General features: G+C 42.9%; 2 protein-coding genes and 1 non-coding gene across 3 annotated transcripts; all 3 read right to left on the bottom strand.

Moving 5' to 3' along the window:
* Positions 1–4878: 4878 nt before the first annotated feature.
* Positions 4879–4950, bottom strand: trnad-guc (transfer RNA aspartic acid (anticodon GUC)). Its single transcript has one exon. It is a non-coding gene; the product is annotated as a tRNA-Asp (tRNA).
* Positions 4951–6153: 1203 nt separating this feature from the next.
* Positions 6154–13738, bottom strand: csrnp2 (cysteine-serine-rich nuclear protein 2). The gene is made up of 5 exons (XM_058052335.2): positions 12988–13738; positions 12044–12214; positions 11710–11972; positions 10116–10412; positions 6154–9301 (listed from the first exon to the last, which is right to left on the bottom strand). The coding sequence occupies exons 2-5, from the start codon at positions 12201–12203 to the stop codon at positions 8711–8713; spliced, it is 1311 nt and encodes a 436-aa protein (XP_057908318.2). The 5' UTR covers positions 12204–12214; positions 12988–13738; the 3' UTR covers positions 6154–8710.
* A 655-nt stretch (positions 13739–14393) lies between these two features.
* On the bottom strand, positions 14394–26279 carry tfcp2 (transcription factor CP2). Its single transcript, XM_058052179.2, has 16 exons — positions 25945–26279; positions 25565–25765; positions 24105–24256; positions 23726–23802; positions 22524–22629; positions 22306–22412; positions 20778–20930; positions 20605–20715; positions 19273–19361; positions 19145–19193; positions 18790–18883; positions 18641–18731; positions 18460–18566; positions 16741–16883; positions 16618–16669; positions 14394–16554 (listed from the first exon to the last, which is right to left on the bottom strand). The coding sequence occupies exons 2-16, from the start codon at positions 25684–25686 to the stop codon at positions 16517–16519; spliced, it is 1491 nt and encodes a 496-aa protein (XP_057908162.2). The 5' UTR covers positions 25687–25765; positions 25945–26279; the 3' UTR covers positions 14394–16516.
* Between the last annotated feature and the right edge of the window lie 125 nt (positions 26280–26404).

Here is a 26404-nt window from a genome sequence, read left to right as displayed (position 1 = left end):
AATAAAAAAATAGTATATAAAAATATAAAAAATAGTCTGTTCCAGGGTCAAACCTTGACCATCATAAAAGTACATTAAGCTGGTGGCGATGTACAGGACTGACTGAGGTGCCGCGTGTGGCGTACCACCAGTGTAATTACGTCAGCGTGAGCTTGCTCTTGATGCACTGTGGCTGTGGCGGTTTTCCTATGTTGAAATAAGTTGCTCAAGAGTTAGCGTCATGCTTTTCCTGCCAGAAAAGGTTGAAAAAATACGTTGAAGATGCTAACGTTCACGGCTGTTTATTGTTTTCACACCCGTGTAACAGTTAGGAATGTAAAAGGGACTTCAATGGTGGCCTGTAGACTTTAAAAAGCTTTTAAGGTGGCCGCAGTTTGACCCTGGAACAGACTATTGTCATTTACATGCTTTCCTATTTGGCATCGCTCTTCTTCTCGCTCGTGTTCTCCTTCTTTGCTGAACGGACAAGCCTCACATTCCCCACTTGTGTGTGTGTGTGTGTGTGTGTGTGTGTGTCAGCTGCGAGGAGGTCTGCTTTCTATTAGCCACTTGGCGCTAACGTGACCATGTGTTCTGCTGTAAATTGCCTTTTTAACATTTTTTGACTCCCCCGATGCGGCGGATGTCTGAATGCACAAGTAGCGACACACAGGAGCTGTGCCATCAATGCTGTGGTTACCGGGGCGACGGCACAGGAGAACGCTACTAGCTAGAACAGGAAGTGAGGGAAGCGAGCGCATACATTTTTTTATACATTCAGTCATAAAATTCAGAAAAAAAGATGAAATGTGTCTGATGATGTTGGAGTTTTACTTTGAAAAAGTACATTTTATTTTGAAAGGCAAACAAAGGGAATGTGCCAAGGACTCACATTTTGTTCCGTTGCTGCTTTCTGTACACTTTGTAACGCTTTGATGATGGGCATAGTTTGACCCTGGAACAGACTATTCCTGTTTACATTATTATTAACAGTGGTTAACTTCTTTTTCACTTATATGGCTGTTAAGAATGTTCAAATGTGCCTCAAAACGCAGCCAGTATGATGGCCGCAGTTTGACCCTGGAACAGACTATTCCTGTTTACATTATTAATAACAGTGGTTAACTTCTTTTTCACTTATATGGCTGTTAAGAATGTTCAAATGTGCCTTAAAACGCAGACAGTATGATGGCCGCAGTTTGACCCTGGAACAGACTATTCCTGTTTACATTATTATTAACAGTGGTTAACTTCTTTTTCACTTATATGGCTGTTAAGAATGTTCAAATGTGCCTTAAAACGCAGACAGTATGATGGCCGCAGTTTGACCCTGGAACAGACTATTCCTGTTTACATTATGATTAACTTCTTTTTATAATTGTCTGACAGTTGAAAATGACAGAATGTGACTTAAAACATGACCTGTAAACCTAATAAAGCTTGTAGGATTGCCACAGTTTGACCCTGGAACAGACTATTCATATTTCTATTATTATCAGCAGTGGTTAACTGACTTGTATAGCTGTTAAGAATGTTCTCGGCACGAAAAAAAAACATGTTCTGCGTATGACTATCAGGATCCAAGCACTGGGGTGTCCACTACTTCCTGTCATGTGACTCCCCGGCTGTCGTTCAGCTCCACTTTCCCTCTTTCCACCTAAAAATGTCTCCAGGGCGGAGGCGAGATGAGGCTACCTTGGAAGTTATCTCGTCCAAACAAACTACATCCTCTGAGCAAAAGTTGTCCTCAAGTGATGACGTCACATTACGTCTGTAATTGCTTCCATGACTCAGCTGCCATGGTGATGTTCGCCACAAGTTGAGGACGGTGATGACGTAACCATGAAGACATGCTAAACTGTTAAGAACAGTTTGTTTCCTGTCTTTTAAAGGCCAAGTATGTCCTCATACAGGAACTGTTTATTGTATATTGATTATCAACTAGGTTTATGTGAGGTGCGGCATTTATTCATCTTAGCGGACGGGTCTCAGTAGCATACAGTATGACATCTAATATTAGGCTAATGATCCGAAGAAAATGAGGAAAATAACAGAAATTAATAATGCTATTCTACTGGAGTGCGTCTTTTATTTTGTACAGGATGTGTTACGTCGATGTTGAACGAGCGTTGCCGAGTGGACCGGAAGTTGTGCTGCGCCGGAAAAGTGGTAGTTTTACCGGTAAAAACGGGACTGCTAGCTTATCCTTTGACACTGACCGCCCTATAACGTCTCATATTCACACACATAAATAGAATTTGAAATTAATTTTAAAAATGCTGTGTTTGAATTATATTATATCAAAGCGACATTATGAAGTTAATCTTGTGCCAGTATCACGGTAACGAAGTTGTTGCTTCACCTTTAAATTCAAGATGGCGGTTTCAATGTAAGGGGCGTGGTTAGTCCAGCGTCGTGGCAGCGACAGTTGTTAGCTAGCTTGATGAAACGTGTCAATTTACAGTATTACAGCATTATAGTACGAGTATTACATATTACAGTACAAGTAACTGTACATACCTGTTGGATTCATCTTGTTTTCCTTCAAAAATGTCGACATATTCACTTGTTTGATGCCTCGATGATGAATACTTAGTCTTCCGGCACCGCTGTGATATTGGCATTTTGGAGCCCATGACAAACACTGACCACCATCGCCACCACTGCCCCCTTCAGGCCTGGCATACACACTACAGCCTTAAGTTCCATTCTAGCTGCCACTGAAAGACATTTGGAAGTTTAAAAAAAAGAACAATTAAGATTATCTCAAGAATGCATTTATATGCTTTTGTATAAGATAGGTAGACCAAGAGACAAAAAAGTAGAAGCCTTAGAGTGCTTTGTGCTCATCAATCTTTCCTCCAAAATGTCTTCTTAAACCCTCTGGGCATCTCCCGGTGCACTCACATGCATATAAAACATTCCATTACGTCCGTTAAAAGTCAACATTGTGTGCCTGAATGCTGAGAAGTGCAGTTGTTGTGAGTGAATTGAGGACCGGCAAACACATCACGGCAAATCATAGCAATCTACCATGCCATAAGGCTATTTCGTACAAGATGGTATCATAAAGTCATTTTCACAATAACAAGGAAGATAGTGGATGTGACGGGTATAGTGCAATATTTACATTATTTACTGCACAACAGCAGTAACAAAAACAAGCAATGCTAATATCATTAAATGCTAACGCTTAGAGTTATAATTTCCTTTTTCATCCAATTTCCATTTTTTGTTGGCTATCCTACAGTCATAAAAGGGTTTATTAGTATGGTTTACAGGTAAAGGCGTGAAAAAATAAAAAGAACAAAGCCCATTGAGTGACCCCTCGTATTAAAGTGCACGTTGAGGCCTGTACAGACCTGTTGTTGTTTTTAGTCGTACTCCACATACAACAAAAAAAATGACCTTTAGCAAGAAAATCAGTAGAAATCGTGACAAACAAAGCAGCTGCGGCTTTAACAAAGCTTTGGGTGAAGCAACCCCTGGGGCCATTCTCCAAAGGGTGCGTTGATCCACCTGTCAGGGGGGCGGAGCCAGCGCTGTAGTCTGTCATTAGCGGCCTTTAAGAGGGGGGGGGTTAACCTCTCCTCCCTGGCTGAGTGGTCACACTCTGCAGGGGCCTAATGAAGGGTCTGGGAAGCTAAGTGAGGCCTGCAGGGGTCGCGGGTCGACACACAACACAGCATTAATCTACTCTGGGGTGGGGGTGGGGGGGGTTCATTTGTGAGTGTTCAATTGTTAGAAATTAAATTACAGAACTGTATACTGTATTATAACTTTATTTATATAATGGACCTCATACTCTCTGCGGTTGAGTGCACTAAAAAAAAAAGAGGAACTCCAGTCGTGTTCATGAAGTCTCCTGCTGAGCTCAGAATCCAGTGCCATAAAAAACAAGATTGTGGATGTCCCACAAGGAGTTTGACGTCCCACTCCAAGCATGCCTTGCGTCACGTGATGTTCATGCTCTGACAGCCAGGAAGGAGAAGCTGGGCTCTCAGCCAAGCGGTGAGCTCATGGGAGGGATTTCATTACAAATATGGAAGTTATTTCACTTTTGGGGGTGGTGAATGTCACTATTCGCATACATATTTCACATATATTTATATGTGAATATGAATGTAATAAAGTTGAAGACTTCAACTATCGTTCAACGGGTCAATGCTGCCCTCCAGTGTCTACAAGGTGTACTGCACTATATAACTTTTTCCCCTTTGTAATATGACAATTTAATGCTGGTAAACTTCAAATGATTAAAAAAAAACACATAAAAACGCGTTTATTATCAAATTATGTTTCTTGGAATTAGGGTCGTCTCTAGGTTCTGAGGACAGGGGGGCTTCGCCCACTGGAGATGCACAGGGTATGAATGGATGTAGTAGATATTAGGAAAAACAAAAAACTAATAACGAATAAAAAATATGGCTGCCAAATATTTTTATTACATTTTTGGCAACTAAAATGGTTGGAATTCCCTGCCCGGAAATCCTACAGACTCACCTTTCCAGTAGATGGCGCTACCCTCTCACTCTTTATACTTCTTTGCTCTGACTCTTCCAATTTAATAGAGGGTGGATGGATTATTGTTATCGTTAATCCTGGTTACCTAGCTACCTCGCTAACTGGCTACCTAGCTACTAGCTACCTGGCTACTAGCTACATAGCTACCTAGCTACCTCGCTAACTGGCTACCTAGCTACATAGCTACCTGGCTACTAGCTACATACTACCTCGCTACATAGCTACCTAACTAGCTACCTATCTATCACAAATGACAGTATTTTGTGAAATCCTTTAGACTTCCAGTAGAGGTCGCTCCCGTTGATATAATAATTATCAACTAATAATGCTGCCTTTGTGTCTATTAGGTGTTCAATGTGAAATACATAATAAGAACTCCCCGTCGGGGAATCGAACCCCGGTCTTCCGCGTGACAGGCGGAGATACTGTCCACTATACTAACGAGGAAGCGGTATTACCCATTCCTGCCAGCATGGGGAATATCCTCATCAACGGAGTCAGACACAATTGTTATCTTTAAATGTGCACTTTATTTTTATATACTGTAGAAAAACAAAGGTATCCACTTTTAGGCAACAGTTTCATGAGTTCTTCAATGAAGTCTTCTTGAACACAACACGACCATCACACTTCCCTTTCACATACACACGCACACGCACGCACACACACACACACTTGTGCAGTGGTCCCGCGGCTAAAAGTGATGGAGTCAAGCGTGGTGATGATGATGATGATGAAGAAATAGGCCACAAAGATGTCAGTCATGAATTTCCTCTCCAATGAATGAAAATGAATAAAAAAAGCCCCCCCCGCCACCCCCCCCAACACATCAAAACGTTTAGTTGGTGTAAGAAAAAAGGACATTTAAATAGACGACTTCATAATTACCTCACTTCCTGTTCACTTCCTGAACATCTGACATGATATCACCGTCATGTACTCCCCAAGCCCCGCCCCCGGCCCCGCCCCCACCCCATATAGTACACACACACACAGCACGTCACATTTGACTGGAGCATCCTCCACCCTTACACTCTAGAACCGTTCCGTTCACTCACCAAAAGACGACACCTCATGTTCATTCATTCACATCAACTGCTGTGGCTGTAGGCAACCACCCACCCCCTCCTACAACACTGGTTCTGCAACACACCATCTACCTTTTCCTTTGACACTCCGGAGCTGGTCCGCTCTAGAACATCTAGAATAGTGTTTTCCTCCTGCGTATCTGCGGTAAGATTCCAGAACATGTCTGTTTGCAAGTGATGCAGGGTCCACTTGGGCACAGGTCTCGTGTTCAGACTGGAGAACCTGCCAGTGGTTACTGTAGAACAGACTCTAGAACAACCCCGGGTCCACTTGTCCACAGGTCTGGTGTTCACACTCTAGAACATACCCTGCCTTTCCCTCAAGAGCTGCCAGCTGTTCCATTCTAGAACATTGATATCACCCTCTCTCTGCAGGAGGCCCAAGGCCAGACTCTAGAACAAGCTTGGTTGGCACCTGTAGATCAATTCCAGGGTTCCACCTCTGACTAGAACATGCCGAGCGCCGCAGTCTCGGGCTGGCCTTAGGCTACGTTGGGGAGTCAACGACACGTTCATTTGCAACCTGTTTCACTCTAGAACAGGCCAAATGTTGTAGAATTCTAGTACAGGCTTAGTGTTGCACTCTAGAGTTGGTTCCATGTTACACAGGTCTGTAGAGCTGGGCTGAGGCTACATTCTAGATCTCGGGTTGCCTAAGGGTACGCTCAAGAAGAACACCAAGGTTTGGTGCTAGAACATAGCGAGCACTGAGGTTAGGTTCTTGAGCCAAATGCCAACCTTGCTTTCTACGAGAGCTGGAAGCTTTGACTCTAGAACGGACTGAAAAGGCTAGAACAGACCAGAGGCAACACTGAGAAGTATGCTCTAGAACAGGCATGGCACTCTGGAACATACTTGTGGTTATCCTGCAGATCAATCCAACAGGAGTGCTGTCTAACTCTAGAACATGCCGAGCACTGCACTCTAGGGCTGGCCTTGGGCTACGTTGTACAATCAGAATCTCTCCCTGCATTCCCGCAAGTGTTCTAAAGGTTCCACTCAAACAACCCCAAGGTTTGACTCTAGAACCCTAGAAGGCCCAATCCAACATCGCTGCACATGCTTGGTCACATTCTAGTGTTGCACTCTAGAGCTGGTTCTGAGTCACACAGGTCTCTAGGGCTGGTTCCGAGTCACACAGGTCTCTAGCTCTAGGGCTGGTTCCGAGTCTACACTCTAGAACCAGGGTCTATTATTACACTTGTCACTGTAATCTCAGGTGGATTAAGGGTATGCTCAAGGAGAACCCCGTGGTTTTTATTCTAGAACATATCAAGCATTGCACTCTAGAGCTGGCCTGAAGCTCGGTTCTTGAGCCGCAGTCTGTTATTTCAAGTCCCAACTTTGCTTTCCACGAGTCTAAGTTACACTCAGGCAGAACCCCAACCTTTTTGTTCAATTCTAGTACATGTTTGATGCCGCACTCGAGGACTGGTTCTCCGTTACACATTGCCCGAGGTTAGGTTCTAGAACCCAAGTCCTTTCTTAAAAGATATGCTCCAAGAACCCCGAGGTTTCTCTCAGTCCAGATGCTCCATCCCTGAATAGGCTGGGTATTCAATTCTAGTACGTTTGATGCTGCCCTCCACAGCTGGTTCTATGTTACACAGGCCTCCAGAACTGGGCTAATGGTACATTCAGGCCAGATGCTACGTCCCTGAACAAGCTAGGGTCCTGGAGTTCCATTCTAGAGTGTATCCTCAGGCATCTTCTCGAATGAAAACTTGGGGGTTCTTGAGCATGTTAAGATTACAGAGAGGTGTGTAAAAACGGACTCAAGCTCTAGAATATAACCTCAGTTCTAGAGAACCAGCTCTAGAGTGTTGAGGTGAAGTTGTTGAGTGGTGTAGCGGCTAGTATGTACTCCAAGGAACCCTTGGTGGTCTTCTTGAGTGCAACCTGAGAACTCTTACAGAAAGCAAAGTGAGATCGTAATAAGACTCAGGTGCTAGATTCTGACCTGAGACCAGCTCTAGAGGGCATTGTTTGGCAAGTTCTAGTGTACAACCGTGGGGTTCTTCTTGATTGCAGCCCTAGAACTCTTACAGAAAGCAAAGTGAGATCATAATAAGACTCTGGTGCTGGATTCTGACCTGAGACCAGCTCCGGAGTGCATTGTTTGGCATGTTCTAGAAGTGACTCCGGTTCTAGAGGTTTCATTGAAGAGCATGCCAGATTTTACACCCCTGAACAGGCATGGTGTTAAACATGCGAGCCGGTTCTAAAGCAGGCCAGGTCATTTCCCTTCACGGAACACGGGCTACTTCTATCCAGAAGTGTTCTAGAATAACAAGCAATTTGTGATCCATGTAAACGCAATACATTGTCAATGATAGACACCAACCTTTGGATCATATCTCAACCATAGCAGCGTGGTGGGTGGTGATGCGGAACCCACTGATATGGAACCCACTGATGCGGAACCCACTGATGCGGAACCCACTGCGTACTAGAACAACACCAGGAAGATGAAAGTAGACGGAACCTTCCCAACAAGCACACTCATTCACAAGAGATCCATAATATAATAATAATAATAATAATAGTACTACAGTAGATCTCCGTTATTCCAGAGGGCTATGAAGAATAGAATGATGTATGCAGTAATAAAAATGTAATTCATAATACTCAGTTATTAAAATGCATTTTAAATGCAAACGATAGCAGGCATACGGTATGAAGTATTGTACTGCAATTGGTCGTAGCATCTTCCTGCTGGAAAATGTTGCCATTGAAGCAACTAGGCGAATACGCGGGGATCTACTGTAGTGACATCACAGGCAAAGCAAGTACGACACGAAGGTGGATTGACGCCACGGCGCCGCCGGCACGCCGCCAACACGCAGGCCTGGCGGCGACGGCGGTACAGTACAGGAGAAGACAAGTATTTCCAGGATTATTAGGTCAGTTTTTGCCGTCATTTGGCTTGACAAAAGTTTGGCTACGTCGCTTTTTTCGCTTTGCAAGCAGTTCTTCCTCCTGTGCGTGTTTTTCTTTTCAATGCGTTGAGGTGGTCTTACCCAAGATGGCCGCGTGCGTCGGCCTCCACGGCGGCCGTTGCATGAAATGCTCTACTTCTTGGAGGCGTTATGTGCAAAACGTGCGCAGAGAAGTCGGGACTAGACGTCGGGAGGAAGTTGGTCGTCGGGGGTGTCGTCGTCATCTTGGAGCTTTGATTCTTCGTCTTCTGTTGCTTCCTGCGCCTTGGCGGGGGTCTCGAAGGCGGCGGGTTCGATGGAGCTAAGCTGGTAGTAAAGGAGAGGGGCGGAGTCTGTGCCAACATCGTTTGGGTTCTCCTCTTCCTGGTTGATGCACAGCACGGTGGCCCCGGTGGGGAAGGGCCCCTGCAGAAGGACTTCCTCCACCTGCGGCTCCTCCGCCTGCCCGGGAAGCTCCGCCAGCATTCCCAGAGGCTCCGCCTGCACCTCCCTCTCCAGCCTGTCCTGCTCCTCGGCGCTCTGCAGGTGCAACACGGCCGTCTCGTTCTCCCGCTCCAGGATGTCCTCCTCCTTCTCCGCCTCGGAGACGTACGCCTCCTGGGACGGGGATCCCACCGGGACCGGCAGCAACATTCTCCTCTTCTCCAGGTCCAGCTTCATGATGGTGTGCAGGTAGTGCGTTCGGACACGCAGGGGATTGAACTCCACGCGGCCCGCTAGGTTGCCGCAGCCGTCCCTGGAGCATCCGCACGGGAAGGACATTCGGTCCACCTGGAGGATCAAGCGGGCCGCAGTTTAGACTCTTGAAACAGCCATGATATAGAGTTGGGGAAATAGCCACGCTAGCACTATGCTAGCACTATGCTAGCGCTAGCCACATTAGCGCTAGCCACGCTAGCACTAGCTATGGTAGCACTATGCTAGCACTAGCTATGCTAGCACTAGCTATGCTAGCACTAGCTATGCTAGCACTAGCTATGTTAGCACTAGCTATGCTAGCACTAGCTATGCTAGCACTAGCTATGCTAGCGCTAGCCACGTTAGCGCTAGCCACGCTAGCACTAGCTATGGTAGCACTATGCTAGCAATATGCTAGCACTAGCTATACTAGCACTAGCTATGTTATCACTAGCTATGCTAGCACTAGCTATGTTACTAGCATAGCTAGTGCTAGCATAGCTAGTGCTAGCATAGCTAGCGCTAGCCACGTTAGCGCTAGCCACGCTAGCACTAGCTATGGTAGCACTATGCTAGCAATATGCTAGCACTAGCTATACTAGCACTAGCTATATAGCTATGCTAGCACATAGCTAGTACTAGCATAGCTAGTGCTAGCATAGCTAGCGCTAGCCGCGCTAGCACTAGCTATGGTAGCACTATGCTAGCAATATGCTAGCACTAGCTATGCTATCACTAGCTATGCTATCACTAGCTATGCTAGCACTAGCCATGCTAGCACTAGCTATGCTAGCACTAGCCATGCTAGCACTAGTCATGCTAGCACTAGCCATGCTAGCACTAGCTATGCTAGCACTAGCCATGCTAGCACTAGCTATGCTAGCACTAGCCATGCTACAATATTTACCTGGCATTTGATGCCAGCCTGGCTGCAGCCGCAGCGGCGGGGGTCGCAGTAGAGGCGGCAGTCGCAGCCGCATTCCTCCCGGGACAGGCGGATGGCCCGCAGCTCCGTTTTCTCCCGGGCGTCGATGCGGGCGATGCCGGAGGCCCGCAGGAGCGCCCGTCGTCGTTTGGTGGGCAGCGGCTGCAGGAAGAAGCAGTCATCCACCTCCACGGCGTCCATGTCCAGGTCCTCGTCCGACACATCGTCCAGGGTCAGCAGGTCGGCCTGGGCGCACTCCACCGTGCCGTTCCTGGTCAGCTGTGGAGGACACCCGGGGCTCAATGGTGAGCTTCTGTTTTAGGCTTGGACACGCAGCTCATGGAACGCTGGAGAAGCACTCCTGTCATTTCACAATCTTTGACATGCATGCAAAGTACTCACTCACAAGGATGTTTGACGAGTTTTTGCATTAGGTACTGAAAGCTTTCCTGCTAATATAGGATCTTTGGCTCGATAGCAAAGCGCTCGTGTCAAATAAGGATCTTTGACTCGCGTTTGCTGAGGTAGGTCGTTAAACAGTAAGCAACTCCTGTGGAATAAAGGATCTCCGACTTGATGGAGCACTCTTGTCTAATAAAGGATCTTTGACTTGCATTTTTGAAGCAAATCCTCAAAAACAGCAGATGACTCCTTAAAGATGGTTGACTTGGTAGCAGACTACTAGGTTGTTAAAAACAGCAAAACACTCTTGTCAAATAAAGGATCTTTGACTCGACAGAGCACTCCTGTCAAATAAAGGATCTTTAGGCCATTGAAAAGCCATTGAAAACAGCAAAGCACTCCTGTGGAATGAAGGATCTTTGACTCGAGAGAGCGCTCTTGTCAAATAAAGGATCTTTGCCTCGTTTTATTTTTTTGTAGCAGGTAGGAACTTAATAATTGCAGCGCAGTCCTGAAGGATCTTTGACGTTACAGCAGACCGCTCCTGTCAAATAAAGGATCTCTGACTTGATGGAGCACTCCTGTCTAATAAAGGATCTTTGACTCAATAGACCACCCTTGCGGAATAAAGGATCTTTGACTTGCATTTTTGAAGCAGATCCGCAAAAACAGCAGATCGTTGACTTGATAGCAGACTACTAGGTTGTTAAAAACAGCAAAACACTCTTGTCAAATAAAAGATCTTTGATTCGATAGAGCACTCCTGTCAAATAAAGGATCTTTGCCTTGTTTTATTTTTTTGTAGCAGGTAGGAACTTAATTGCAGAGCAGTCCTGAAGGATCTTTGATGCTACAGCAGACTGCTCCTGTCAAATAAATGATCTTTGACTCATGTCTGTTGCAGTAGGTCGTTAAAAACAGCAAAGTGCATTTTTTTCCCGGTTGCTAAAAACAGTTGAGCACTCGTGTCATATTTTCACAGTACATCCTCAACAACAGCAGTGCAATCCTGTCCCATAGAGGATCTTTGATTAGTGTATTGGCAGTGGAACCTTGCAGACAGCAGAGCACTCCCGTCCTATAAAACATCTTGGAGTAGCGTTTTTGCTATTTCATGGAAGCACGCGACGTGGCCAATCGTGGAGTGTACCTAATGAAGTGGCTGGTGCTTTACCTTCAGCTTGCGCGCGTTGAGCTTCTCCTGGCGTAGGTGCTGACGTAAGGTGTGGCGGTGGCTGCTCTCCTGCTCCCTGGCGAACTCGCCCAGCGTGTAGCGGCGGATGGACGAGTGGTGGTGGTCCATACCCAGCGAGCTGCCCCCCTGGCTGGGCACGCTGGTGAAGCCCTGCCGACGGGGGAAGTAATACACCGTCACCGCGTCGAAGCGAACCCGCTTGCTTCCCGGCGACGGCTTGTGTTGTCTGAGGATGGAGGTGGCTGACCAGGAGGAGAAAGGAAAAGGTTGAAACGTGGAACGGCGGTCGTGAATTGGATTCGAGGTTCCTCACGGGTGAGTTCGCTCCTGGAGGGGGGGTTGAGGCTGTCGCAGCTGTCGGCGCTGTCGCTGCTGGAGATGTCATCGTCAGAGTCTTTGGGCGTCGAGAAGGGAGAGACGTGGTCCACCTCTTTGTATCGTCGTTTGAGGCCGAGGGACGAGCCTGCCTCCATGGAAACTGTGTCTGGGGTGGGAGGGGGGCACACTCAGCAAATAGACGCCACGCAGACAGTCCGCCCGTTAAAGGCTGAACCCAAGTAACATGCCCCGGAAATGACGCAGACTACAAATCATTAGCAGGAACAGCTGTGGCTGTAGGCAACCTACCCATTCAATTTTTTTTAACTCCACAAGATTGCAGGAGCTGCATTTGGACGAATACCAGTAACACTTACTAGTGGAGAATCGAACCATGGGCGTTTGCTCCGAATGCCACAGTGCTAAAATCAAAGACGACCTGCACCGTCAAGAAAGACCTCCCACTCCCACGCCTTGACCTCACAGCATTTCCACTATTATTGTAATAGTGGCACATATAGCTCATTTATTACTAAATCAAACCCTTTTACTCAGCTCCGGGAACCATTTTGGGTTCCCAATTCCTCTGCAAGTTATACTGCCATTGTTTTTTTTTTTACATTGAAGCAAATACTAAATATATCCTGTACTGCAGTATTTTTACTCAATTTAATCACTGAAATCTTTCCAAATAGTGGTAATTTGTAAGGAAACTGGTACATATAGATTAAACTATGGAAATAAAAGCCCTGCCTATGGATTAATAATCAATGAATAAAGGCGTAATAGTGGAGATGAGATGTGATGATGACGGTGCAGTTTGCAGCAGGAGGTAGAAAAACATGTAAATATTATACATATATATTGATTATGAATGTATTTGATATACACATATAACACATATAAGCATAAATAGGTCAAATAAGCTCGATTTCTTACCTGGGCCACAAACAAGCAGCTTGTTCTTCGTCCAAAGATCATGGATTAGTTGTCAGCTCCAAGGAATAAAATGCAGCTTTTGTTCGAAGCAGCAGCTTTTAAGGAGATGTTGGAGGTGGAAGCTCCACAGTCATTGTTCCATCAGCAGGGCCAAAGCACCGCGAACATTCCTCTCTCTCCGGTGCGGAAAAGGGGGCATTAAGAAGGTTTATTTCAGCGCCATTTCAACCGTGTTTTTCTTTAAAGTCCTAGATTTTTGGATGGGGGGGTTAAAATGGAGAAAAGCGCTGACATCTTTGTCGTCGTTGTTGTTGTTCGCCCACCGCCTCTCTCACCGGGGGCCGGGTTCTTCTCGCTTTTGACGTTCAACTTCTGATGGCTGTCAAGAACGTCGTCGTCTTTTTGTTTTAATGTGTGAGGGGGGCGAGAAGACGAAGGTTTTGGAAGCGGTTTGGACCCGGCCGGCCCTGGTGGAGAGAGAGAATGTAACAATGGCGGTGGCAGAGCTAGCTACCTCCCGGCGGGCTTATATATATAGTGTGGCGTGACGTCACTGACGACGACACACATATCGATAGTGGTGATACCAACGGTGCTAGCTGTGTCCGTTTGACACGAGCGTGATGAGATCGATATGTTTCACTTCGCCTGTATGATGGCGAATTCTAAATGCGGGAGGTATTGCAAAAATGATCAAAAAGTCATGAGTTATTACAGAAAATGGTGCAAATATAGAAATATAAATATACGGAAAAAGCATTAAACATTTTGTGAGTTAAAAATTCCTCATCATTGACTTGGTAGCAGACTACAAAACACTCTTGTCAAATAAAAGATATTTGATTCGATAGAGCACTCCTGTCAAATAAAGGATCTTTGACTCTCGTTTCTTGTGGTAGGCCATTGAAAACAGCAAAGCACTCCTGTGGAATGAAGGATCTTTTGACGCTACTGCAAACCTTTCCTGTCAAATAAAGGATCTCTGACTTGATGGAGCACTCCTGTCTAGTAAAGGATCTTTGACTCAATATCCCACCCTTGTGGAATAAAGGATCTTTGACTTACATTTTTGAAGCAGATCCGCAAAAACAGCAGATCGTTGACTTGAAAGCAGACTACTAGGTTGTTAAAAACAGCAAACCACTCTTGTCAAATAAAGGATCTTTGACTGGATAGAGCACTAATGTCAAATAAAGGATCTTTGACTCGCGTTTCTTGTGGTAGGCCATTGAAAACAGCAAAGCACTCCTGTGGAATGAAGGATCTTTTGACGCTACTGCAAACCTCTCCTGTCAAATAAAGGATCTCTGACTTGATGGAGCACTCCTGTCTAGTAAAGGATCTTTGACTCAATATCCCACCCTTGTGGAATAAAGGATCTTTGACTTACATTTTTGAAGCAGATCGGCAAAAACAGCAGATGGTTGACTTGATAGCAGACTACTAGGTTGTTAAAAACAGCAAAACACTCTTGTCGAATAAAAGATCTTTGACTCGATAGAGCACTCCTGTCAAATAAAGGATCTTTGCCTCGTTTTATTTTTTTGTAGCAGGTAGGACCTTAAAAATTGGATCTTTGATGCTACAGCAGACCGCTCCTGTCAAATAAATGATCTTTGACTCATGTTTGTTGCAGTCGGTTGTTATAAAAAGCGAAGCATTCAAAATATTGCGAGTTAAAATTTCCTAATTGTAATTAAGATTGAAATAAAAGTCAAAATTTTAAGTGTCTATCAAAAATGAAAACATTTTCAATTAAGGAAACAATGCATATAAATATCATTATAAAAATAAAATACAAATTCAAGTGTTACCAAAAAACGGTCAATTAAAATATGTTGGATAAAATGCAATATTGTTAAATTGATCCCAGACATATTTGCCTAAAACCTTTCTGCCGATTCTGTCCCCGCCCTGCCGGATTGATACCATAACTGGCTGTACCTCGTGATGACCACTAGTGGGCAGCTGCTGTGACGGTTCTTTCCTTTATGACAACTTTTCCTTAGCTTGGAAGTGTTGTAGTTGTATTTTTCTTCAATCCCGTTCGGCCAATCGGTCGGCTTGTCTAAGAACGACACAAGTTCAGTAAATCAGAACAAAAAAAGTACTATTCCAAATGAAAATATCAGGAAGTATAACTATTAAAAAGTTGCCTTTTTTTTTTTTAAAAAGGGGGTTTATTTTTGCAGGTATATGAAAGAATGGGTCAGTTTGCATACGCATGTATGGAGGACCAAAACTGCCAAAATAATAAATAAATAAATAAATAAAAGTGGAAATAAAAACAAACAAAAAAAAAATCAAAAAATTAAATACAGAAAAAATAATATAAATGGAAATAAAAACAAAAATAAAAAAATATATACATAAATAAATAAAAGCAAAAATAAATACAAAAATAAAAAACAAGATTCAAAAATTAAAAATAAATACAAAAATAAATGTAGAAATAAATACAAAAATAAATATATAAATAGAATTACATATCAATAAATAAATTTCATGCAACAGACAATGTCAGCTTGAAATGCAGAAGGAAAAACTATTCAAATGAGGGGGCGGTCCTAAGTGTGTCTTGGGTTGAACTGTTCGCCTATTGGTTGATCGACATGTGAGTGCGAAAATCGACTAGGTACGGCCACAGCAAGAGGAAGTATACAGGGAGAAAAGTACACATTTACCGGGACAATAATGGCGGGGTCCACCAGGAAGTGGGATTTTCGCACTTGCTTTTATTTATTTATTGATATGTAATTCTATTTATATATTTATTTTTGTATTTATTTTTAATTTTTGAATCTTTATTTTTGTATTTATTTTTGCTTTTATTTATTTATTTATGTATATATTTTTTTATTTTTGTTTTTATTTCTATTTATATAAATTTTTTTGTATTTAATTTTTTTTTCATTTTTGTTTTTATTTCCACTTTATTTATTTATTTATTTATTATTTTGGCAGTTTTGGTCCTCCATACGCATGACGGGGGACATGAGTGAATGCAAACATCAAAAACGTCTAACTGACCACGAAGCATAGTCGTTTGCATATGCTGGAAAACATGATTAAAAAAAAATAATAATAAAAACTTCACGTGGTGATGTGTTAGGAAAATACTTTGCACATCTACAGTATTTGGGGCCTGACTGAAAACGCAGTAATGCGAAACAAGACTAAGTAAAGTGTGTTCTTTGCTGGATTCTACTTTTCAGACACTGCTTTAACACAATTGGTGGGTTCTCTCTCACGCACACACACACGCACACACACACACACACACGCACATGCACACGCACACGCACAGTGATTCCAGATGCAGCCGCCGCCTCGGCCACACTGGCTGAGGAGACGTAAAGAAGAGAGTAGAGGAAAGAAGAGCTTCCCCATGGAGGAGTAAAAAGGAGGCGGAAGGCTTCGTCACCGTGGTAACAGTCACTCCCTCCCCAGAGTAAAAGGGGAGGGAAAAAAAAGCCTCCAGAGGCTTCATTGCTGGGGGGGGGGGGGGGGGGGCGTCCGTGCGATGCGGTCACTTGAGGATGACATGGTAGCCGTCGTTGGAGTCGTCTGCAAGAACATCACAAGCGTGTAGACAAGAACCACCAAGAGAGAACATCTCCGTTCCAATACCTTTCATTGTGTCCAAAACAAAACAAACTTCATCCTGGAAGTTCTGGATCATCTGCAAAGAAAGAGGAAGAGGATGTTGCGGGTTAGAGGAACATTTTTGTAGTTGAAGGTCCGGGAGCCGACCTCGTCGCTGACCAGCACGTGGATGCCGGTGGGACCCTGCTTGAAGATCTGGTTGATCTGCCTGGGAGAGATGTTGAAGAGCTGGGCGATCTTCTCCGTCAGCTCGACCGCCGTCAGCTCCTCCAAGTAGATGGCGTGGTAGACTGTGGTGGACACCACACACACATCACATATTAAGGGTTTGCCCCCTTTCATAATGTAATGCTGTTTTAAAGCAAACTTTTCATTATTGAGGGGAAGCCACCCAAAGGTCCATGGCCCCGTGTCCAAGGTCTAAGAAGTGCTTGGGCCCCCCTCAGCAGCAACAACTGCGATAACTTGCAATGAGTGTCTCCCAGCGCCGTGGGATGCAGATGGCCGACATTCTCCTTGAGCAGAATTCATGCTAAATGGTCCCAGACCATCACACTACCACCACTACATTTTGCTGTTGAGTAGATGTTCTTTTTTTGGAGACCAGCTGGTGCGTTTCAGTGCAAGGTCACCAACAGATGGCCCGACATTCTCCTTCAGCAGAATTCATGCTTCTATTTATCCCAGCAAAATGGTCCCAGACCATCACACTACCACCACCATATTTTGCTGTTGAGTAGATGTTCTTTTTTTGGAAACCGGCTGGTGCGTTTCAGTGCAAGGTCACCAACAGATGGCCCGACATTCTACTTGAGCAGAATTCATGCTTCTATTTATCCCAGCAAAATGGTCCAAGACTGTCACACTACCACCACCATATTTTGCTGTTGAGTAGATGTTTTTTTTTGGAGACCAGCTGGTGCGTTTCAGTGCAAGTTCACCAACAGATGGACCGACATTCTACTTGAGCAGAATTCATGCTTCTATTTATCCCAGCAAAATGGTCCCAGACCATCACACTACCACCACCATATTTTGCTGTTGAGTAGATGTTCTTTTTTTGGAGACTGGTTGGTGCGTTTCAGCGCGTGGTCACCAACAGATGGTCCGACATTCTACTTGAGCAGAATTCATGCTTCTATTTATCCCAGCAAAATGGTCCCAGACCGTTACACTACCACCACCATATTTTGCTGTTGAGTAGATGTTCTTTTTTTGGAGACTGGTTGGTGTGTTTCAGCGCGAGGTCACCAACAGATGGCCCGACATTCTACTTGAGCAGAATTCATGCTTCTATTTATCCCAGCAAAATGGTCCAAGACTGTCACACTACCACCACCATATTTTGCTTTTGCGGAGATGTTTTTTTGGAGACTGGCTGGTGCGTCTCAGCGCGTGGTCACCAACAGATGGTCCGACATTCTACTTGAGCAGAATTCATGCTTCTATTTATCCCAGCAAAATGGTCCAAGACTGTCACACTACCACCACCATATTTTGCTGTTGCGGAGATGTTCTTTTTTTGGAGTCGGGCTAGTGCGTTTCAGCGCGAGGTCACAGACAGATAGCTCGACATTCTACTTGAGCAGAATTCATGCTTCTATTTATCCCAGCAAAATGGTCCCAGACCATCATACTACCACCACCATATTTTTCTGTTGCAGAGATGTTCTTTTTTTGGAACTTTTACGGCAGATGTAACGAGACATGAACCTTTTTGAACCTCATGAATTATTTTCTATATATCAAACTAGAATAGTCAAAGTATAAAAAGAAGCTTTCTGGGGGGGCTTCCCAGGAGTGACATGATTTCCGATGCAATGACACCAACACAGGTTCCACTGTAGCACAAAAAGGAGCACTGACTGAAGAACGTGTTGCTGGCGGCGTCTCCGTTCTCGTGCTTGGGCTGCTGCTCACCGGCCTGCTGCGACTCCTGACACACGTACATGGTCAGCCTCGGACTTACCACCCTGTACACACATACACGAGTACAAGCGGTACAGAAGAAGGTCCTCATGTCCACCCTTCCAAGGGCGGTACTCACCGTCCTTTTAGTGCATTGAAAAGCCGAATGCCGTCCGCTGGACCGCAGATCTGAATGACATCCTCCCTGGTCAGCTTCAACAGGTCCGCTCCTGGGACAAAAACACACCTCTGACTTGTTGAAAACGGAAACTAAAACGGAGATCTAACCTGAGAAGTTGGTGAAGAGGCGGCAGAAGGGCGAGAAGCGGTTTCGGAGAAGCCACTGCTGTGCATCTTGTGGCGTGGCCGCAGGTAACAAATTCTTGAGGGGAAAAACCACATTAACTCATCCAATCCCAGCCAGTAAAAAAAAAAAGACATTTTAGACACGTTTGAGTGATCTTTCAAGCCCTCAACATTATGTTCTATGGCTACATAAACAAGGAAAAATGTTCCTTTCTACCTTATTCTATTCTTTAGTAATCAGCAGTAGAACATAGGCAAGTTTCAGGAAAATATCAGCTCCCGACTACTTTGTAAAAAGATACATTTCAAGCATAACTAGCGAGCCGCTAGCACTTACGTCCGCTACATGAACAACAGGCTCAGGCTGGTGGTTGGGTGACCCGTTTCTAGAAAAGGACCAGAGGAAGATGGAGGGAGCGTGTCATTAGCACAGCAGGAAGACGAGCAAGCAAGAGCGCGGCGTACCCTTCCGCCACCGGGAAGCTGTTTGGCGTGCTGTTGAAGGCCGGCGATGGGGAGTTGTTGACGTACGTAACCTCTGGCCACGGAGAGCACTGAGGGAGAGGAAGAGAGACACGCTTTGAGGAGCCATCTTTGGTTGGTTCACAGTCTCGACAGCAGGGGTGTCCACAGTGTGGCCCTGGAGCGTAGGTAGGTACAGTATACCAAACGTTCAATAGGAATGAGATAAATGTTTACATACGAACCATCGGCTACAATAATACATTTACAATATTTTTTACTTTTTTTTTTTATAAATGTGGCCCGCAGGACACTAGTTTGAGTCCCCCGCCTTGATATGAAAGTTTAATGTTAGTTTAATATGGATGCTGTATGGTATCATGTACCCAGAAAAAATTATTACGTTTGATTAATGTTCATGTTAAAGGTTAAATAACTGTTAATAGTTATCCTCCCTATCCGTGTGGAAGTGGTAAGTTTTTGGCTATTTCAGTTTAAGGGAAATAACTTGGAGGCTACCGTTTAGGTCGCTAGATGTCTAGTTTGCGAGTTAGCATGTGTCTCAACCCTGCAGTTGCGCAATATGTTGTAAATAAAAAAAGTATAAATGTGACTATAGTCGTGTTTTGTCATGTCTACAGGGCTCTAATAATGCTTTGTTCTTTTTAATATGAAAAAAATCATTTGTCTACCCACCAACTATATGTTTTTATTATTATTATTATTATATTTATTTATTACTGATTGATTTTCTTTATTCTTGATTTGTTTATTTATTTTTCATCTTATTTTGTGCGGAAAAATAAAAAATAAGATATTTGAGAACAGTGGAATGTTTTATCAGAGCTTTTATTGTAGAAAATCGGAACCAAAGCACTGAAAAAGTTTGTGTATTTTTCTGTTTTTAATAAATGCGTTTTTTTGTTGTTGTTTTTTTTTTTTAAACCTGATGCGGCCCAGCCTTGCCCAGACCCTAGCTCCAGTGGCCCCCCAGGTAAATTGAGTTTGAGACCCCTGATCTAAAACATTTAACCAATTGGTCTTTCATTATTTCATGAAATGTTTGATTTTTTTTACTTGTAAATTTATTGTTGCTCTTTTACTTGATTTAAAAAAAAAAAAAAAAAAATTCTGACAGACTGAAAATAATCCAGAGGAAAGTTCAGTAGTTGACGACGACTCCAAACAAGAAGCAAAATAACCCAGAAAGTAAAGGAAATAATCATTCTGAATGAATGAGGGGTGCTGGAACCCGGGTGCAGCATGTGAAGGCAGCACCGCACTGCTGTCAATAAAGTTATGATGTACTGTATGACAGGAAATGACTGCACCGACCTCGGTGAGGATGGTGGTTTCGTAGGATGGTTGGTACTTCTCCTTCTCCTGCGGCGCCCTCTTCTCCATCTTCTCCCGGTCTGTCTTCTGCTTTCTGTCGGCACCTTTAGGCTGAAAGCAGGGTTTAGTACGACGTCGTCGCCGCCGCTACTTTTTCTCGTCCCGGGCCTCACCTTGAAAACTTTGACCTGACAGGAGGCGGAGTGGAGGTGCTCGGTGTACTCGCCGCCCTCGTTCTCTTTGAAGGTGTCGATCTGGATGCGGAAAGGAACGCCCTTCTCGCCGCCGTGCTTGCGCATGGTAAACTCCGTGCTGATGCAGTGAACCTACCGGCGATCAAACGCAGAAATCAGGATCCGAGCCCCCGGACTCGGAGTGTGAACGGGTAAAACTGAGATTTTGGTTTGGTCTCATCGTGACACGTGGGACTCGATCACAGATTTAAAGCTTGTTTAACAACACAACAGGAAGTTGATGGGACTTTGAGTGAATGGAACTTGTCATTGCAACGTCAGAGAATAAGAAGGCGTAGCATGAGGGATCAGTGTTGCCAACTTTTTATGGTTTTACTGGACGTTTTTGAAGACGCTAACGGATTTGTGTCACATTCCAACAATATGATTCAACAAGGTGTGGAAAACTCTACAGTCAACTTAGAAGAAGAATGTCAAAATAAGAGAAAAAAATTAAAAAATAATATATTAATAAATATTTTAATTATTAATATTATTAATTAATAAAATAATTAATTAATATTATTATTAATTTTATTAATTATTATATTAATATATTATTATAATATATTAATATATTATTATAATATAATATATATATAATATAATAATAAATATTAAATGAGAAAAAAAGTCAAACTTTGACATTGTACTGAGGGATATTAAAGAACGAATAGTTGTAAGAAACACAAAACGATAAATCAAGCTGTAATTTGGGGAAAACTAAGTTGGGACAAAAGTTACAATGTTATTAAAATAAGGTCAAATATTATGGGAATAAAGTCATAATTACAACGAACATTTTAGCGAAAAGAGCAGAAATGGCTGCAATTGTACAAGAATACAAGTTTAAAAAAAAATGGAGAGATTCTAATGAGAAAGTCATCATTTTACAAAACTAATGTAAAAATATTGTCAACAGCATAGTGTTGAAATATTAAAGAAAAATAGTATGCAGATCAAAATGATGCGAAATCGCCAAAAAAGCCAAAACAAAAGTAGTAATAATATAAGACACACACAAAACAATGTTGTGACAAAAGTTACAATGTTATCAAAATGAAGTAAAATGTCTTGGGAATAAAGTCATAATTACGGGAAGAACATTTACAAGAAGAAATATTTATAATAATTTTAGCAAAAATAGCAGAAAAGGGCAACAGAAAGGAAGGACAAAAAATGAGAAACTGAAAAAAAGACAAAAAGACAAAAAAATATTTTTTAAGTCATATTATGAGAAACAAAACAAAATAAAGTTGTCATTTTTGGAGCATTAGGTTGGGGAAAAGTTATAATATTATGGTAATAAAGTGTCATAATATTCGGAAAGATGATTTAAGAAGACAGTGGAAATATTTGGGGGTAAAAAAAGAATTAATTTGTATTTCTTTTGCTTTCTTGAGTTGCACCTGCGTCATTCCCAAATATGCAAATGAGCCAATGATGACATCCAGGAGGTTCATACTACCTGGATAAAGACAGAGGTTCTCTTCGACGGTTCCCACAGGTACTCCACGGTGTTAAGCTGGGTGGGGTTGGCCCGGGGGTCCACGATGCCGACCGACATGGGGATATCTGCAGGAGATTGACACACATTCATAAACGACAGTGAAAATATGACAACGGCGGGTGGCGTGGAAACGGGTTTCCTTAAGTTGGTTCCAGATGCTTCAGGTACCGACTCACCTAGGTCCAGAATACGGTCCCCGGGCCTGTTCCAGCGCCAGCCCTCCAGCTGCTGGTGCTCCGTGTACTGAAGTCGACGGTCGTGAAACACCACGCGAATGATGCTCTGCGATTTTACACACATTTGACTTATTTTTTTGTGTACACTTTCCTTGGGGGAGGTTTTGCGTTGCTTCCCGTTGGCCTGGATTGATGGATACTTTTACTTTTACTGCATTTAGTCAGTCGGTGGCAGACACAGCAGCTACAATCTACAAGCTGGACATAATTAGAGTAAGCTATTTAAGACGTACATCATTTCCTCCTTGTGTGTCACAGTAAATGTGTTCCCTAGGGGACAGATGTGTGGAGGACAGTTAATGACGTCGGAGGTCCAGTGCTGAGCTTTAGCTTGTGTTATTATTATGATTAGGGATGTCCCGATATCAGCCTAAAAATGCGATATCAGTTGATTCGGGTATCGGATTTTTTCCTGATATTAAAAACATGCTGTATCCAACACATGTGTTCATTCCACCACAGGAGATATGTCGTGTTATACGTTGGTATCGGTATCGGGAATTGAGAGTTGGCCAATATCAGACACCTAGTGGCCATTGTAGGATACTACATTCACACTATACTATATATACTATATATAGACTATATATTTTACACGTAACAGTCCACCTGGTATTATTGTATCTGTAAAATTGTCATGCAATCTGCTATTATTATTTATTATTTTATATTCATATTTAAATATTTTAAAAATAAAATATTATAATAATTACAATAAAATTAAAATAATTATTATATTATTATTATGTAAAATATGCAAATATAACAATAATATTATATATAATTAATATAATAATTAGCATCAATATAATAAATATAATAATCATAATAGTTCTAATAATAATTATAATAATCTAATAATAATAATTATTATTATTATTATGTGCTTGTGTCCCTTTTTTCAGGAGCACTTTGTAAACAACAGACCATGTCAAAAAAGGAAATTGATAAAACCATCAAAAGGTTGGCTCAGGCCATGATGCCAGGTTGTATGTTGACTTTAAATGAAATACTTTGGAAAGATTGGGCGGGCCGTATTCAAACACTTGGCGGGCCGGATGTGGCCCCTGGGCCGTAGTTTGCCCACCCCTGGGTTAAGCGGTGCTCCAACGTGCTCCAACGCAGGCGCCTCGCTAACTTACCTTAACCATTTTACCAGAGATTTCCGGGAGTTTGCCGATCTTGCGATTATCGAGCATGATAATTTCGTAGGACTGCCCTGCAACGACAAAGTGCAGAGTGGATTTTTTTTAAAAAATGCAGCGTTCACCGTCATTGGACGGATTGCCACTTCTGTGACCCGGTAGAGTGCGATATAATTGGACACGCTACGGAGGTCAGGAGAAGCCAAAAGATGTTTTCCTGGGAAAGTGAAGGTTTGTTTACATCAAGAAAGGAGCGCTTATTTTGCTACAAGTAATGTTTTTTTAAAGATCATGTTAATGTTATGGATTGATTGGTTATGACGTGATAATTCCCTCATAATTATAACGCACCCCAGTGATGTTGACACGTGCTGACCTTGATTGAGGTAGGTGAGCGTTTCATCATGCAGTTTGACAGCTGGCGAGGTAGCGGCGCAGAGGACATACTGGAAGGGAAGGATCTTGTCGTCGGCGTCCGGCGGCAGGTTGGACTCCTCCTGCTTGAAGATGGGCAGGGCCAGGACGTCGCTGGGTACGGAAAATAAAAACAAATGATATCCATCTGCTTTGTTTGTTTGTAAGAAGGCGGAGCTAAGCGATACCCGAGTGTCCAGGCCGGATGGCGTCTTTTCCTGGCAACAGAACAATTTACGACACAAACAGCAGCTGATTGGTTGATTGCGTAACATCAAGCAGCAGATGGCCTCCACTGTCTTCCTAAAGGTGTCCAAACTTTTTCCATTGAGGGTCAGCGTAAAAATTGACAGGATGCAATTTTGCCACTTTGACATATCGCAGCCTTGAGATATTGTTATTGTTACTATGGACGTTTCCTTTTCCCCCATTCTGCTGTTTTTATTTATTTTTCAACTACTTTTCAATAATGTAGTAACAACCCAACCTAAATACTTTGCTTTGTTTGTTCTAATATTACAAATTTTCTAATTTCATCTGCATGCTACTAAAATTTTACAACTTTATTGTCATGAAATTGCAACTTTTTCTCTATCTTTTAGCCTTTTTCCTATTTCTATTTTTGACTTTATTCTCGTAAAATTATTTCCATTTCTGATATGTTTTGTATTGATTTTCTAAATATTTCAGCTTTCTTTTTCAATAGTTTTTGTACATTTCTTTCTCAGAATATTATGACTTTTTTTGCTTGGTTTGTTCTCATAATATTACAAGAAAAAAAATATATTTTTATGAAATTTTCATATCTGTTTAACATTTCTGTTTTTATTTTCCAAGTGTTGTTCTTGTAATATTACAAATTAATTGTCATAATATAACTTTTTCTTCTAATTTTCCAAAAATGTAAAAACTTGTTGCGCTTGTTTCACACATTACGGCACGACGTGTTTTTTTTTTTTTTATTAACACTCATATTAAACTTTCAATAAATGGTGATTTTTCCCAATTTGATTACAACTTTTTTATTTCCAAATTTTTGTTTCATTCTTGGAAAATTACAGCTGGTTGTTCTGTTGTGGGTTTTTCTTTGAGCTCTCCTAACAAATATTTTAGTGCTGTAAGCCAGTAAGGAAAACAGCCTCGCGGCCGTAAACGTGCCCCACACCGCACTTTGGACACACATGGTCTATCCACACATTAAAAGTCCACAGTAATCAAACCCAGAGACGTGATGACACCAAAGAACAGTACCAATGATGGTAAAGAGGGAAAAAAAAAGTGACGACAACCACAGAACAGGAAGTGGAACTTATTGCGATAAAAGAAAGCGGTCCAAAAAAAGTATAACCAAATGTTTAAGGTAAGGTTTCAAAAACACCACAGATAGATTGGAATCCTCTGTTAAAAGACGGGGTTCAGTACCTCATGCTGTACGCCCCAGCCCCCAGCTCCTGTCCGATGCCTGAAAGACTGGCATCAAAGTCCTGGACCAGTCCGGACTCGATCACTTCGTCAGTCAGAGGCAACTTCAAAGCCCAGGCCATGGTGAATATGTGCGGATCTCAGCGAGGTTTGGTTCCTGGGAGAGACCTTCAGTCCAAGTTGTGGTCTACCACTTTCAGCCTTTGGGGGAACGACAGCAGAGTACATTGAAACTTACATGCGTCTGTTTTTGAAAGGTAAAAATACTTCGCCACATATGTGGGCATTACGGTAATATTAACAGTGTTATTCCAACTCGACTACAACTTTAGCCACACGGCGACTGCTTGTCGCATTAGATTAAAAGACACAAAGTTTACCTTGCGGTGGCAAAGAGTGCAGCAAACACGGCGAAGGTTTTCATGCCATCATGTCGCTCTCCTTCGCTCCAGCACGACAACAAACATGTCGAGCTAGCATGTCACGCTAAGTAAGCAGCTAGCCGAGGCGATACTCGCACTTCCTGGCCTCCCCGACGGAGCTTTTACGCAAACATTTCAGCAAACAACACGCATTTTATTTCGACCGCTAGAGTTGCGCCAAACAGGCGTGGGTTTGCGAAAATAAGCGCTAAATTTAACGTCGCTTTTGTTTGTATACCGAGTCCGGAAGAGGCGCTGCTGTAATTTCCGCTTGTGGCATTTCCGGTTTTCAAGGTAAGATGACCGCAGTGAACGCGCTGCTGCTGCCACCTAGCGTACGGAGGCAATTTAGCAGTTTTACGTTCGTTTTATTAACATTATTTATGTATTTTATTATCATATATCATTTATTAAAATG

This window comes from Doryrhamphus excisus, linkage group LG15 (assembly GCF_037039965.1).
Source record: "Doryrhamphus excisus strain RoL-2023G ecotype Guam linkage group LG15, RoL_Dexc_Guam_v1.1, whole genome shotgun sequence".
Lineage (NCBI taxonomy): Eukaryota > Metazoa > Chordata > Actinopteri > Syngnathiformes > Syngnathidae > Doryrhamphus > Doryrhamphus excisus.
The sequence above is the reverse complement of the archived record's forward strand: the minus strand, read 5'-3'. Positions and strand labels throughout refer to the sequence as shown.